The sequence below is a fragment of the Orussus abietinus genome, unplaced genomic scaffold, assembly GCF_000612105.2.
Source record: "Orussus abietinus isolate OABI.00-Male unplaced genomic scaffold, Oabi_2.0 scaffold5, whole genome shotgun sequence".
Taxonomy (NCBI): Eukaryota; Metazoa; Arthropoda; class Insecta; order Hymenoptera; family Orussidae; genus Orussus; species Orussus abietinus.
The window spans coordinates 800,426-816,387 of NW_019394929.1; the positions used below are offsets into that span (position 1 = coordinate 800,426).

Genomic DNA, 15,962 nt, shown 5'->3' on the forward strand with positions numbered 1-15,962 from the left:
TGCCAGACGGCGAACAAGTACTCGTATAACCGCGCGTGCGTAATGATTTTACGCCGGAAGCGGTCCCGGGGGATTATTTTTATCGTCGCCTATTTTCCTAGATAGTTTCGCCGGGCATTAACGCCCCCGTAAAAATACGATGTAATCCGTAGGACTGTAATTCGCGCAAGTTTCAATCCGGCGAACCCGCGGCTACTCACGGCGAAGCCGAGCGCAGCCACGCAGTAATTCCGCAGGGGGTTCGAGTTTTCAATGAGTTTCCAAATTCGTCGGCGATCCCGACGCGGCTCGTGTACGATCGAACGTTCCCCCTTTTCCGCTCTTTTTTTTGTCTCCCCTCGTTTTTTCCCGAAAACTTTCCCCGTCGCTTCCGTTCGAGGCCGCGCGTTTGCATTCGGCGACGGATTCCGCACGTTCCTTCGCCCATCGATTCGATTATTCCGACCGCGGAAAATTTTCTCCCCCTTTCGGAGTTTCCGCTTTTTCCCTCCCCCGGAGATCCGCCTGATCGAGTTCCCCGGAAGCGCGGAGAAAACGCGGATGGCAAAGCCACCCCGCGAAACTTCAATTGCCTCGCATAATTTCCAATTAATGCCCCTCCCTCTCGAATTTCCCGACGACTTTCCCTCGATTCACCTAGTCCTAGGTGAAGGGGCTGGAGAACTTTCCCCTTTTCTCGCGAGCATTTTTCGCAGGAAGCGAAAGCTGCGGAAACCGCTCCGGGCTCTTCGTAACTGCTGGACAACTGAATATGAATAGTCATTGTACTTCCTGCAGACGGCTGTATAATTACTGTAACTTATTTATAGAATTTTCACGGCAGGCAGGAATCGATTGATTCTAAAGAGATGTATTAAACAATAAGGGAATTTCAATATTTTTAATATGGTCTGACGCTCCTGGTGATTCGTGGTATCGAAGTTTAATTATTACTTTCAAGGAATTTATGGCACGTGGTAATGGATTACCATGTCGCATCGCGGAGAATTTCTGTGATAATATCGCCTTATATTAATTGCCGGTACCACATGGGCACGTGACAAGTGCACCGCGAGAACGCGATTAACAATTCTACAATAAATACTCTTCTCGGCGCTTCCATTACAAAATGGCCACGACTGTGCACAAATATACGGAAAACGCTCGTAACTCCGCATTTATTGCCATTTACCCAGGGCTTTATTTATCGAAGCACGGAGTCATATTTCATCTCCCTTAAATGCAGCATCACGTGCTCGTAAATGCAACGAGTCCCGATCGCAAGCATTCCCATAATTCCGGAAGCCGAATTTCGATTTTTCCCACGAGGCTCGAAAATTCATTTCACCATTGGAAAAAAGAAAAAAGAAAAAAGAAAAAAAAAACACTCTTCACTTAATACACTTTACTCTTGCACTTTGATATTTTCGCATGGCCATTTACCACTGTAATCAAATTAATCTCGCAAAAAAGTACCCGCGACGGTAGTCCCCCATAACTCAGGTGTTACATTTTTACGGGAGGGAAGGATCATCGGGCCTTTAAGGACCCCCTTAAAAATGACATCGGTTTACGACGGTAGTTCAAGCCCCAGGTCGCATTAAATCCCCGTAATGACGAGGTCGTCACTTTGGTACCGAGGACCAAAGTACACGAGTTCAGGTACGGGTGTACAGGTGCACGTACAGATTTAATCGCAGGTCGACTCTCGTGACGAACTCTCCTGAGCATACATCTTATCGTGTCAATACCATACGAGAGGGATAATATATATATATTTCATGGTATCGTTTCCTCTCATGGTGATAGCGGAAGACCTACCGTGACTCCAAAGATAGGGGAAAGTAGCCATTGGGCACTACTAGGGATATTGTACCAACTAGCAGGGAATTTTCGATGGCTGCTACGAGTTCATGACTATGTATTTCTTGTAGAGGTGTTGTACACTTTTTCTGTATTTTTTGTACATACTCTGGTTGTTTTGTATTCCTTGTGAGGGTGTTGGGCTACCTCGAGTATATTTCTTGCAGAGAAACTGCTCCATTTCGTGTGTATTCTTTTTCGGAGGATGTCAGTTCATTTCATGTGTACTTTTGCAAAGATGTCGGGTACTTGTGACCCATTTTCGTCTGCGTGTATGGATGTTGGTCCATTTCACGTAGGGTCTTGTTCTCGTGTCCCGTGTGTCCGTGTGCGAGTTTATGTGCCCTCGTGTAATCCAGCGAAATATCGGCCTGACACGTCTTTCATCGATTTCGCATTATTAACAGAAAAGAAGTGCCCGTGTTCGCATGGACTGACGTTAATTCGACATGACAAGGGTGGGTTCGTCATCCGTGTTTGCAGCCGTTAATAACGATGACACCGTTTGGCATCGCGTGGAAACGATTGGCGAGCTCCATGGTACTTTTTTTTTTCCAGTCGCTTTCGCATTTCATTTTCCTCGAAACTTTCCATTTTGACGCAGGATAAATGATTGACCAGTCGTCATCATTGAATGTCATTCCTGAAAATGTATCCAGTGATGTACCAAGGCTTAATAAAAATCCCATCAATTTGACCGTTTCTCCTTAAAGGCACGTGACCGAACATTTCAATCAGCAGTGACTTTCAAACTCCAAGCCATTTTTGCAAATCGCGACTCCGGTAAAATTCGGGTCTCGAAATCATGTCTTCTCAAGCTCGGTCGTATATCCTTTCCAAAGGGTACTTAATAATTTTAATTAATTAAAATAAAAATAGGTGACATTAAATACAATAGAAATCCGCTCGACGACGATTCTACGAGTTATCCATCTCAAGCATTATTGTAACAATAATTCAAAAAACTCCCTTGAAGGTTGAAAAACCTATCCACTCCTGGATATTCCTTGTTCTGTTAAAAAACGTCAAAATTAAATTTTCACGCGTCTTAACGGATCCTCTGGTTTTGATGACACGACCGGGAGAAGATTTCGAGACCTCTTATTTCGCATTGACCGCAGGTCTGAGACTTTCCGTGTATCGAAGAAGAGTATGTAGACCGATGTATGCGAGCTCGAGCGAGACGTCTAGCGAAACAGAAAAGAGCGCAGACGAGTGGGGTGACGAGAGAACTCTAAAAGAGGAGGGAATTTGCGGGCAGAGGCAGAGATCTGCGGTGAAGAGACGCAAGAAGGCGGTGCAGTGTCACGGCAGAACACGGATTGCGCCCTCCTACACACACCGAATGCTCCTCTCGAAATTTTCCTCCCTTTCATCACACATTTTCCCGCATTCCGTACATTTTTCCACTTTTTTTCCTCGGCTCTCTCGTGTTCCACCGACTTGGCCACGGTGGCGCGAGAGAGACGGAGGCGCGCTCACACCTGTAATTAAGAGATTAGTACGGACAGGAATGGCGGTAGTTCCGTCCAAGAGCCACCTCGAGCAGGTACTCGCGAAGTAGTTGGCAAAGCTTCGCAAAGTGCAATTCCACGGTAACTAGTTCGGGAACTACGACCATCCCTGACGAAAGAGCGTTCCATACGGATACACAGAGAGACATACACACACGGAAAACCCGTCTCGGATCGAGGGATCGAAATCGGCCGAGACGGAGACGACCGCTCAAAATCGGAAAAATTCTACCACCATTTTCCCCCTTTTCCGAATTTTGTCCCTCTCTGCACATATGCGCTCCATATGACGCGCATTTTGTAATAGGTATCGATGAAATTGAGCGCTGCTCTGTACGCAGACCTGTATTTACGGTAGGCTGATCAAAGCTAATCGAAAAGCTAGAGGCTCATTTCGGATATAGTGGAACACCTGGAGATAATTTTGCACATCATTTGGAAGGTATTCGATCAAATTTATACCTGCCATGTAATGCTACTTTTTCGGCTGAGCAATGGAGTACATGCTTTTCTGACCTTACTATTTGATGTTTCTCATTTTGTTTTTCATAATTTATCCTCAAGAAATGTATGGATATGAGTTCGTAGGTACGTTTGGGAAATATTGAACAGCTCGATGTCGCTGGTGGAATGTCAAAGGACGAGCGACGAAGGGTAAGATTGTCAAAGGAGAAATCCTCCGAGCAGGTGATTGGATTTCACGCGGAACTCGATTAGTTTCTTGTATCCAAGCTCGAGGGATCTCGGTTTTCTATAATTCGCTACTGCGGAATAATTCCCTCCTTTCCGACAGTAATCGATCTCTCGAATCGATCCGATCGGTGCCCTCGATCCGACACGCATTACGGGTCGGTGCAGACACAATAGCCGAGTAGTGCCGTAGATCGTCGCGACCCTGCGACTTTTGATAGCGATTCTTCAAACGACAATTTTTGACATGTGTGGGTAAATCATGGGTACGGGTGTGTTGAGATCATCGATCGTGACGCTGTGATCGATAGTCGAATATGAATGGCCTGGACATGAGATATTACAGCTACAGCCGATCACTTTCCTCCAGGATCGACATTGACATGACTCCCTCGTTCGCCAATATCTCCAACACTAACAGAAAAAGACAAAAAACTCCAAAATATTCCTGAAAATGTCAAAACACTTCAGGATAATTATTTCTCATTTTATGAGATGTACACACAGACACGACACTTTTCACCGAATTCTTTCTTGATGTCTCATCTTCGCGTAATCATTATTTCTGGGGTCAGCAAATCACCTCCTCGTTCGACGTACCTCTCAGGATTTCAATTAATCCTTACTGAGTTTAAAGAAAAAAAAATAATAAAAAATTAAGACACCCTCTAACCTCATCCAATACCACTTTAGCTTCTCTTCGAGAAGTCGGCAACCCTTGCCTGATCATCTTGTGTTTGACGAGCTGAAAGCCAAGTAACATCGCCACGTCAATCTTCTCCAGCCTCGACGAAAGCTCCGCAGCATTCAAACGAAATTCCGCTCCGACACACTCGAAAAGTGCTTCCTTCAAACTGCAAAGGTTTACTTATTTGCTCCCGAAACGAAGTTGGCCCGACCGTCTTTCTCCCCTCCAGGCCCACTCGAGGATACTTCAGATATTTCTGGTAATCAGTATATTTCATTCCAGGCGACACGAGTCGGGAAAGTGGGAGCAAAGTGAGGAAAGAGACGCGCGAATTAGTCCAGGAAAGTTTCCACCGGCGAATAGTCGGGGCTAAAGTTCGCGGGGGGCGAGCTTTCGCCCCCGGCATAAATACAGGCGAACGGGGTCCCGTGTGTTTTACGTGTAAACGGATTAGTCGGTGGAGGGCACATTTCATGTGGACGATAAATGCCTCCGACGTCCGCCGGAAGTGCAAGAAGTGCCGCCCGATTAAGGAAACGGAAGAGCCCTGAAACCGGCCCTGTCGGGGTGATTAATCGACAAGTCGATTAATCGATGGACTTGTACCGGACCTGGGGGTCTTCCGATAATCTCGGAATCTGAATCGGTCAAAAAAATTCTGGAGCCCAATCTCAGAATCTGTTTAAATCTATTTTTTAATTATTCCTGATTTTAGTTTTATTACCTATTTTTAATAAACCCTGCGTTCTCTAAAATCGCCCTTTCAATGCGGTGCACTTGAGAGCGTTAAAAAATGATCTGAAATATTATATATGTATCAAAAAACGAAATTGCACTCTCGTAGAGTTATGTCGGATATTTTATTATTCTTCTTTCGATGGACGACGCGTGCATAGAAATGGCTCTTTAAATGCGGTGCATTTAAGAGTACTCAAGGTGCTCCCAATTCTTTTATATGCACTTCTGGTCCATCATGAGAAATTGTGGAGACTGAGGAGCGAAGTATGGGATTATTTTTCATGAAGCCAGGCGAGAATCTCCACGATAACGAATCCGGACTGAGATTTACGGGAGTTTCTGGTCAGCAGAGGAGTGCAAATACGGAGTAAGTGAGAATTGATGTGTTTGCCAAGTAAACGGATTAATTGGCGAAAAGCGATAAACGTCTTGGATGGAAGTGCAAGAAGCGCTCCCCGATTGAGATCCCGGAAGATCGGGGAGCGAGGTGTAATCAGGGGTACAGGCGTGAACGATTAATCGGTTTATCGATTAATCGGGAAGGTCGGCTCGGTGAGAGTCGAATTTCCCCACGGACTTGAAGGCAACGAGACGGAGGCAAAAGGTGATCGCGAGGATGAAATCAAGCGCGGCGAGATCATTTTAAAACTCAGGGACTCCATATAGATCACTGAAATCAAATAAATATGCCACGTAAAAAAAGAGCATTTCAAAGACTCCCAATAGACAAGTTTTAAACCGAAGGTAACTCCTCAGAAAATAAAATTACCTAATTTAGAGATTTTTAACGCCGACATAATTTCGAAGCTGTTAATAAATCATTTAGAAGAATTCATCTTCTTCTACCCCGTCGTCTCTTTCGGCTTTATTTTTTGCTCGGCATTTTTTATCCTTTCCACTTTATGTGCGATTTAAAGGATTTTCAAAGGTATGGCGAAAATGGGAAGAGGTGCGAATCACGATCGAAGAAATCCAGGAGGGAGTCCGAAGTCCTAACGAGCAAGGATATACCTTGCAGAATCCTTTCGCCTCAACGGATGTCGGCAGCCTGCGAGTACGATCGTAAAAGTTCGATAGTAAAGCATCGACAACGAAGTACGAGGTACTCGGTAAGTGAATCCCCGAGATTGAAACGGCCGAACTGATCAAGAAGGGTGTAAGCGATTGAAAATTTCCTGCTCGACTTAACCCGGCCTGCGAAACTTCCGGGGCTCTTCGAGGGGATGGCATTATCACAGTTATCGACTCCGTCGACCGGAAGAATTTCAAGAAATCCAACCTGACGAACAAATCCGAACTTTCGTGGCCACTCCTTCTCATATTCTCCTTTAAATTGCCTCACGTTAATTCAAGAGCACAATTTTCCAAAAAATATTTCCAACTAATCAGGCTGCACGTAATATTCGTAGAAATCAACAATCCAGGTCCAATGAGAGAGACTACATACTTATCTCTTTCCCATTTTTAAATCCTACACAATCTCCGAATTGAATTCCAACGCAATCGGGCGAAGAAATTCCCTCTCCAGAATTTCAAGAATTTCACCTCCTAACGAACAAATTGCACCCCGTGCAACCACGTTAAATCAATTTAGAAGATCAAATCGCCCGGTAATAATTCCCCAAAAGAATACGGCTTTCCTCCAAATTTCCGCCATAGTTGATGAAACCGTATTTAATATTCCCCAGAAATCAGCACCCCATCGGCATAAGGGGATGTTTCTCACGAGGACTCAACGACTGGTTTAATTTCTGCACAATCTATTAAGTGAATACCGGGTACGGAAATTAGATCGATCGAAAATGGCTTGCTCGATTTAACCCGATCCCCGAAAGTTTGGGTTCCTCGAGGGCCTTTTCGACCGGAAGTTCCGTGGTTATCGCGATAATCCTCGATGTAATCGTTAAGTCTGGAGGTAATAGTTGTATAGTGACGCTCAGGGAAATGAGTCGCATCTAGCTGGCTGCCGATGCGACCAAATAACTGCGAACGAGCATCGTGGGAACTTTGTCTAATCCGATTTACGAGTTGGATAGGAAATGGTAGTTGGCGCCTCGGATGGAGGGCCTGGGATCGCGTAATATTCCGTGAAATACGGCCCGTTGGGCAAAGGACATCTTGGTCGTATCCTGAGTGTCCTATAAATATCCGCAATACGTGTACTCCACACGGAGGATCTGGCTAAATCGATGTACGCGGGATCGTACGCGAGCCCGATGATATCGGACACGCCTTGACGAGGGATTTATCGATATTGCCGGAATATCGATGAATTTGTCGGACGGAACGGCACCTATCGCTCGGAGGCCCGAATTAGCATTGGGAGTGGGATTAATTCGAGAACGCCGATTTGCCGCGCGAATCGTTCTTTCCTCCGTCACTCCAAAGTGAGATCATCAATTAGGAGATGAATTACCCTCCTTCCGGTACCCGACTAAAATATATAAAGAAAAAAACGCGCTTCCAGCAGAACGTAGAATTGAATTTTCGGTTCGAGTTAAAGACGTTACCCCGTTTAAAAAATTCATTGAGCCAAGGGAATATTTTATTCATTCAATGAGGTTTAACTCGAATAAACCCGAATTAATTGTCGCGATTCCGAAGAAACGTTTCAGTCAAATAATTATTCTTTGGATTAAAAGTTTTTTCCTTAGTGGAGGAAATCGATAAAATGGAGGTTTGCGTTTTTAGAATTCCTTGGCAGGGAATTTCAAGTGAAGAGGGATTTTGTTGTTTAGTGGGATCTGTTAATTGCGTTCAGGTGGACGGATTAAGGATTTTTCAGCGCGGGGGTTTTGCACGATCAGCTTTGGCTTTAAATTCGAGAAGCAGGGAGAGTAAAGGAGCGACGACGTAACGGCGCGAAGAATAAAGGTTAAGGAGAGACATTACGGTTAACTAAACGAGTTATCCTGGATCTTCGAGGGTCGGCGATGAAGCCGAGCTCCGTGGAAGATTAAAATCATTACATCTCGGTGCCTGAACACGCGCGATAGGGCCGTAAGGTTACCCGTGGAGCTCCATGAATTTTCATTTCGTCCTTCGAAATTCCGGCTCGCGAGGAAAACTTGTCACCTGTCACCGGTACTCGTAATTCGGGGCATGACGAATGATAGGGCATCCTGCGATGGGAAATTGAACGATAAATGGAAATTACCGCGTCCGACCATTTCCAACATCCATAAATATAACCTTAATTAATCACATTCTAAGAAAAATCAAAGCAAAAGCGATACCCCCCAATCACAATGTGTAAATAATTCAGTGCAGAGTGAGAACGAGAGGATCCCTGATAACATCTTAAAGATAATGCCGAAGAGACGCCTGATGTTGCCGAAGATAGTATTCGTTATGAACATATATAAAGAGCGATAGTATAGTGATATCCTACATTGTGAAGTACGTTTGGGGTACTTTTTTATAGGGTACATGTATTAACCGCGAATCTCCGAGTTGGGAGTCCCTTAAGAGCCGCAAAGAGAGAAACTGGGCCCCTCACGATTATAATTATTAGACCCTTGAATGTAAATATCCGTGGCTTTTGAAAAAAAAGGCGCTCTTCGTGGGTGTTCGCATAAAGACCCGAAGAGGAAGCAGGTCGGACGTGGCGGCTCGAAGCTGCAGAGAAGCACAAGGAACGAGTGCTCCATTAACTCGGCAGAACGGTGCAGACCAGCTCGACTTTCCGTTCTCGGCCAGTATTCGCACTTTCGTCAAAGCGACATCGATAAAAGACAGGCCTGGGGAGAGAGAGAGAAAGAGACCGCCAGAAAGGCTCTCGAGTTCTCGGCATCATCCCCTGACCCCGTCGAGTCTAAAAGCTTTCGCAGGTTTCAAACGAAGTCGCGCAGGAATGTCTCTGGCAATAGCTTTATTCCTTGGTCGAGGCCGGACTTTGCAGAACATAGGAGGTCGCTTTTCATGATACCCTGCGTCGAAGTATGAACACCCAGCTCCTATTCAACAAATACATTTTTTTCATATTTTTAGATTTTCATTAGAAAATAAAAAATGACGACATTAGCTGAACCTAGGTATACCTGGTACCATTTTTCGAATTTAAATCAAGAACGAGGGAGCTGATTTGCTGACCCTTTCCCAATGACATTTTGACCACCCAGAAAGAATCCGAGTGGAATGGACCTCGTTTGAGCGGAACATTTTTTAAATTGTCATTTTTCAACCATCTTTCGTTAAAATTGGAGAAGTCTTACTTTCGATGATTGGCGAACGAGAAGTCATCGGGTTTATATCCGACCCGATGATAATCGCCTAACGATCTCCTGGTGACTAGGTTTCGAGATCATTCCGTCAATCCACCCTGAAGATGTACACTGACCTTTAGGAAATCCACGACGGTGCTGTCTACGATCATGAGGGGTCGTTGAATGAGGTGCACGACGCCATTGCGTACGGGGATGTTGGCCTTGACAATTTCCGCGAGAACAACCCCCGTCGCGTGGTCGTTGTCGCCAAGCAGGGTGTTCGATTTGACGTAAGCTGAAATTCGAGATAAATCGGTAAGAAATAATTTGAAAGGAAATCTAGCAAGTCCTTCGAGATCCGAAGAACGTACTCCTCGTCTCCTTGCCGTCGTGCTCGGTGGAGAAGCTGATGGTGACTTTGAGATTGTCCGAGAAGGCCAGGGTCTCGAATGGGGTCTCATTGGGGGTCGGTGCGGTGAAGAGCACATGATTCGGGATAACGTGGCCATCGATCACCTTAGCGTCGACCTTCCGCGGCCGCGGCGTAGGCTGTAATAAAAAAATCGATCCATTTAATTCACCTATCGTCGATGATAGTAAACCACAATCGTTAACCCTCCCGGCACTTAAGACTATCATGCGCCCCAAACAGGTCTTTTTAACATTTTCGACGAGACATCTCGTAATACCGATTTCATCGAGCGACTATGAAGTGTTTTTTTTTTATTTCTAAAAATGTCAATGTCTTTCGAGAAGTTCGCTCATACTGGTAAACATACAGCTCTCGTTCGACATCTCCTTGCAAGATATCACGTCCCCGGTGGCGATAATTCCAGAGATACTAAGTCTCCCTCCACCCCGATTCACCCCTTTCCACTGTTTAGGCTACATTTTAATTCAATTAGCGAGGTATCCAAAGGTGTCCATGTTCTCTGGCGCACAGTTCGGAATGGCGGGAGTTCATTCGCGGAGGAGCCGATAGGTTCTCGCTGGCTTACAATTAGAGGCACCCCAGAGAGGGGCTAGGGCCACAGGGGTGTAATAGACTCTTCGGCGTAGCCCGAGGCGCGTCGGGGGCAAATATTTAATTAGCTTACCGACAAGACAGTGCTCATTAATTACACGCCGTTTCCGTCTCTCATCCGCCCCCGCGTCCAGGACCTCCAGGATGTCAGGGCGGGATAGAGGGTGCAACAGCCTCGCAGACGCCAATAACGAAAAAGGGTGCTCTACGTCACAACGAGCCAACGAGCCGAGCAAAGCCACCCCCGAAACCCTCGACCGACAGGACTGATTATGCATCTAGCTCCAGCTGCACGGATAAAGTCGCTCCACCGTGAAGAATGTCCGGCCAAAGAGGGTGGTTTCCACCCTCTGGCCCTCGCTTATAACGCAACTTACCCCTGGACACCAGGGCGAACGTGCGTGCGAGCACCTTGACCATGAGAGAGATCCTCCACAGGGGATGAGGTCCTTTCACGCACTCCTTTGCACCCTGGTCCTTTGACCACGGGGGATGCACGCGTTTTCGGACAGAGCTGCTCGGATGGGGTGGAGATATGGGGACATATGGAGGGTGGAAAATTCCCCTGGATTTCTGTCGCGATTCTAAAGCTCGCGTTATATCTGCTAAAGGGGAATCCTGACCAGGCGATAAGATAGAATATCTCCCCAAAGGGGAAACAATTAGAGTTAGGAAGTTATTAATGAAGTTTATAAATTCCGCAATTTTTATGGGGATATTCTTGGCTGGCAGGGGGTGCTCCCGCGGTCCTTGGAAATGGTTTGGAGGTATTTATTTATTTTTTGATGGTTAAGGGCGTGGGATTATTATTTTACTGGTGGGGAGAAATTTATGCAGATTGTTTAATGCATCCCTCTTTATATTCCAGGAGTTTCCAACGGGAGGGTGGGGGTAATTGCGTGCATGTGCAGTGAATGGGGGATTCGTAGATGGTTTGACGTCCCCATAAAGGGCGAGGCCCTTTCAGAGGCTCCTTTACAGAAGCGTGTTTTGAGTACATCTCGGGAGCTCATGACACGGGCACATTGTGGGATAATGTCACTTTGACGGGGATGAAGCTAAGTGAAGGGTGGAGTTCATGCAGGATGTGAGAAAATTCGTCCCTCCAAAGTGCAGACACGTCCTCGGGGTGAAATTAGGAAATTCATATCCGTGGTAAAACGTTACCTGAATATTAAGCGACGAGACGAAAAAAAAAACATTTTCAATGCTTAATAAATTATGAGATTAATCAATTAACAATCGTTTGACCGGCTTAGTCGAGTTTACACTAACAATAAGGAATAAATCTGGATAACCACGAAGTCTGTTGCAATCGACTGATGCAAATCGTCGAGTGAAATTAAAGAAATGGCGTCAAGTAATTTATTTAAAAAAAAAAAAAAAAATGATAGAAAATGGGGAAAGGAGAGGAGTTGAATTTCCGGGAAAATCCGCAGACACTCCGACGTCTCCGCTGTGTTTAACCCGATGCAGCTCGCGTCTCTTCAGGCATCTAAAGTTACACCCCGAAGACTGGGAAATGGGCAGGATTACAACGAGGACTACCAGACACCGAATCCTGGAACAACGCGGGGGTCGGCGTGCGGAATCTATACGCATAAGCACGGTTCAAACGCGGAAGAACCGCCTGAATTATGTGCAGCGACGAGCTGCAGCCGTCGCTCGTGAAACCCTTGAAATATTAAACGCGTTTAAAGTTTCAGGAGCTTAACGTTTCAAGAAGCTTCGCGTGGGGTCTTCCCACTTCCTCCTAGACCAGCCATGAAACGAGAGGAATTTTTGCGTGGAGGGCTCCGATCGCAATGGGATACAGTTATCAGGGATTGTCACGCATATCCTCAGAGACACCCTGAAGAGAACCACGAGGGTAACCATCGACTCCGGATCATCCCTTATTTCTAAGGGGCCGAAATGAATTGAAATGGTTTAACTTAGATCTTATTTGATAGCACATTAGTGACGTTCCGAAGCAGGTTCCCTAACGAGGTCTGTCTTTGCCAGCTGATGGGGCTCGGACGGGACGGGCTCGAGAACCGGCGTTGAGGTAACAAGATGGAGACAGGGACCGAAGGGTCTCAGGACGCGTCTCGTCGACTTGAGAAATAGCTCGAAGACGAAGGGGCGCGTAGGTAGGAACGTCCTGGGAACTCCTATAATGGTCCGAGGGACGTTGACGGCCGACTTTGCGCGGATTCCGCGGATGGCGAGGAGCGGCGTCCAGGATTCTCGGCCCCGAAACGAGGAGAGACGTCGAGGAACGTCGTCTTTGGGACGCGGTTCCCGTAATCGGCTTCGCCTGTCTCGCCGTAGTCCGGATTCCTCGGATTTTTGTGCCAGGGGTCCTGAAGCCGGCGACGAATCATCCGGAAAAGGCGCGTCCTTGCGGATATTGGACCTGGAGCTACCGGTGATGAATACGTAGCTGGCAAAAGGGGAATTAAAAATGACCGAAATAGCTAACTTTCGACGGATGGAACCGCTCCTTTTGTTTCTCCAGGACTCGACGTCGATCGATTTGCGATACTTTATCGGGGATCCTAGGAATTCATTAGCCGCCAGGAGGATCGAGATCACGCAGGATCCGACAGGACGACCTGGAGAGCCTCTTCATCAAGGTCTTCGAGGGATGAGGTGCTCTATCCGGGACATTGAGACATCGACGTCGTTGGTCCTGGAAGTACCGAGAAGAGGCCCAGGACTCGCTCGAGGTATTCCTCGTAGAAAGGAAACAGGAACCTGGGGTGGAGGCGTAAATCGGGGACGACTCGCAGACGCACGGCATCGTTCCCATATTCTTGATTAAAAACGTTGGGAGGGAAGCCATCGCTCATGAGAGAAGGCGCCTAAGAGGCTTACCTTAAAACCCTCGTCGACAGGGATGAGGAAAGTGTAACGTCCCTCGCCCTTGAAGACGTTCTCCTTCTTCGTGTTGAAGACGCGTTGCCGGAAATTTCTGAAATCATAATGGGTAGATTAACAATGTGCATCGTAAAATTAGCATGGTGCATAAGTCACTCGTGTTGGCTGAATAAAAAATCTGGAAGTAGGAATACCTAACCGCTTCTGTGGTACCTCAAAATATAATGCCTCTATTGGAATAATGCATTTAAATTCGATGATTTCCCAGCGAAGGAAATTAGTATGGGATGTATAATACGCGATAATAAGTTTTTTGAGACATGTCATTATGGGGGTTATCGTTTTGGTAGTGTCTCTCAATATCTCTCAACTTCCCCAGTGGAGAGGGCCCAAGAAAGAAAGTCACCGTTTTCGATAATGAAAGTCTGCCGGCCATTCAATATCGCGGGTCAGGGTCGGAAATGATTTTCTCTCCCAGTAACCAGCAGCTTTTTTCCCGAGACTCGCGCTGGCAGTCCCGTGAGAAACTCCAACGTGGTATAAATTTAGCAGGGCGTGAGGAAACCTCGCTCTTCGGGGGTGAAGGGCCCATGCGAGGGCGCCCTTCGCATTATTTACAGCGATAGGGCTGACACATAATTCAGACGGAAATTGTCAGGGGTGGGGCAAATCGCGTTCGTTGTGGAAAACTGCGTACCTATTTTCTGCGTAAGTTTTTCAAGCCGAGAGAAAATTCACAGCCCTCGCCAGAGGATAATTTGCCATTCTTATCCCGGGATTAAGCTGTGCGCCAATTTTCCCAGTTTTTTTATCAGCGCTTTGAGTTACTCAAAAAAAAAATGCGAATCGATTTCTCCGGAGCAAGAGTAAACGGATGATACGTTTCAGGATTAGTGGAGTGAAGAGGTCCCCGAAGACGAGGGTCCTTAAATTCCCGAGGACGGGTCCCTGGTGTAATAACTCTCGAACCAGCCGCACCTGTGAATTACACATCGCCACTTCCCGAGGTGCTAGCAGGTGAGAGATGCCGAACGAATGAAGGGTGGTCCAGATGTTGGTGGGTCTGAGATGACGCCGGGAGGCTGGCTAATTCACTTGAGTTTTATTTCCTCGGTTAGCAGTCGTCTTGGGGTCGTACCTTTAACTGCCGAAGAAAGTGACGAGGAAGGGGCCGAGCAGGGTGAGATGAAGGAAGAGGGCAGGCGAGGGAGGAAGTAGGTGCTAAAGTTGCCGAGAAGGGACGTCGAGAAAAGTTACATTGTCGCACGGCCGAGTTCGAGTTCGAATTCACTTAAAGGCGATTTCCACCGAGAGGTACAGGGACGACCTCGAGGCAATACGTCCTTCGAGTCGCGTTTACGCAGTCTCGTAAAACCCAGAAAGGACGAGCCCCGTTAAACCATCTTCAGGGTGTCGTCCTGACCGACGTTGACGCATATGTCCAGAGATTCCTGATTTGACGAGCACCCTTGAGAGGAGGAAAAGCAGGAAAATCGACCGAAGGTTAAGCCTCGATATCAATTTTCCAGAAGAATCGGTTGGTTAAAAAGAATTTCGATTACGACCAATATCTAGGAAAGATGAAAAGAGGACGAAGAGCTGATATATGTGTAACTTAGTATTGCGTGCTTTTAGGATTAATACTTCAAGAATATCAGCAAGGACTTCTCTTTGAATGGCTCGTTACAGGAAAGCACTGGAGTGTCGTCCTTCCTTGCGTTTTACCATGCCCTCCACCCACTTCACGGTGTATCGAAGCCGATTACTCGCCAAAGGAAGTTTGTACATCTCGAATCGGCAATAACTCCGTGGAAAGCTTATTTTCTGGCGTATGAATCTTCGAGGAATCTTTAAGTCCTCTTCGGACTCTAAACTTTCTACTTCGAGGACTCCTGGACTACCGCGAGGAAGGACGGATAAGAGTCAGGATTTCTTGCGGTTTCTTGCCCCGCTTTATGGATTCGCCCTGGAGCTTAAAAAGTAGGGTGGAACCAATAATCCCACTCGAAGTTCCTTCGAATTATCAGCCGAGGGTTTTAGACCTTCGACGTTATCCCAGGAACTCGTTAGCCTCACCTGATTCGGTGGTTATCCATGTTGAAGTTCTCACTCTGGTTCAGGAACTGAAAGGCGTTAGGCTTGTAGAGAGGTGCGTCGGTAGACGTCGAAACCAGCGGCTCCAACACTTCCGATATCGTGTGCAAGACCTGAAATGAAAAAAGAAAAATACCAAATGATCACGAATTCAAGATCGAGGACACGGGAAGAAATTAAAATTCATTTCAGACCGAGAATGCAATTTAGCAAATTAATACAAATTTAAGATCGCTGCCAAACGAGACTCGATCAGGTATTTCTGACTTGGGCGTCAGGTGTCTTTCAATGGACGTCAATTTCGA

The 15,962-nt window shown here is 46.5% G+C and overlaps 1 protein-coding gene across 4 annotated transcripts in view; it reads right to left on the reverse strand.

Moving 5' to 3' along the window:
* LOC105701271 (fasciclin-1) overlaps window positions 1-15,962 on the reverse strand; it is a 218,607-nt gene that overhangs the window by 34,254 nt on the left and 168,391 nt on the right. For all 4 annotated transcript variants that reach the window (XM_012427889.2, XM_012427890.2, XM_012427888.2 and 1 more), the window contains 4 exons: window positions 15,640-15,770; window positions 13,561-13,657; window positions 10,049-10,226; window positions 9,812-9,972 (listed from right to left, as the gene is read on the reverse strand). In XM_012427889.2, the coding sequence (XP_012283312.1) occupies window positions 9,812-9,972; window positions 10,049-10,226; window positions 13,561-13,657; window positions 15,640-15,770 (567 nt within the window). The remainder of the gene's footprint in view (window positions 1-9,811; window positions 9,973-10,048; window positions 10,227-13,560; window positions 13,658-15,639; window positions 15,771-15,962) is intronic.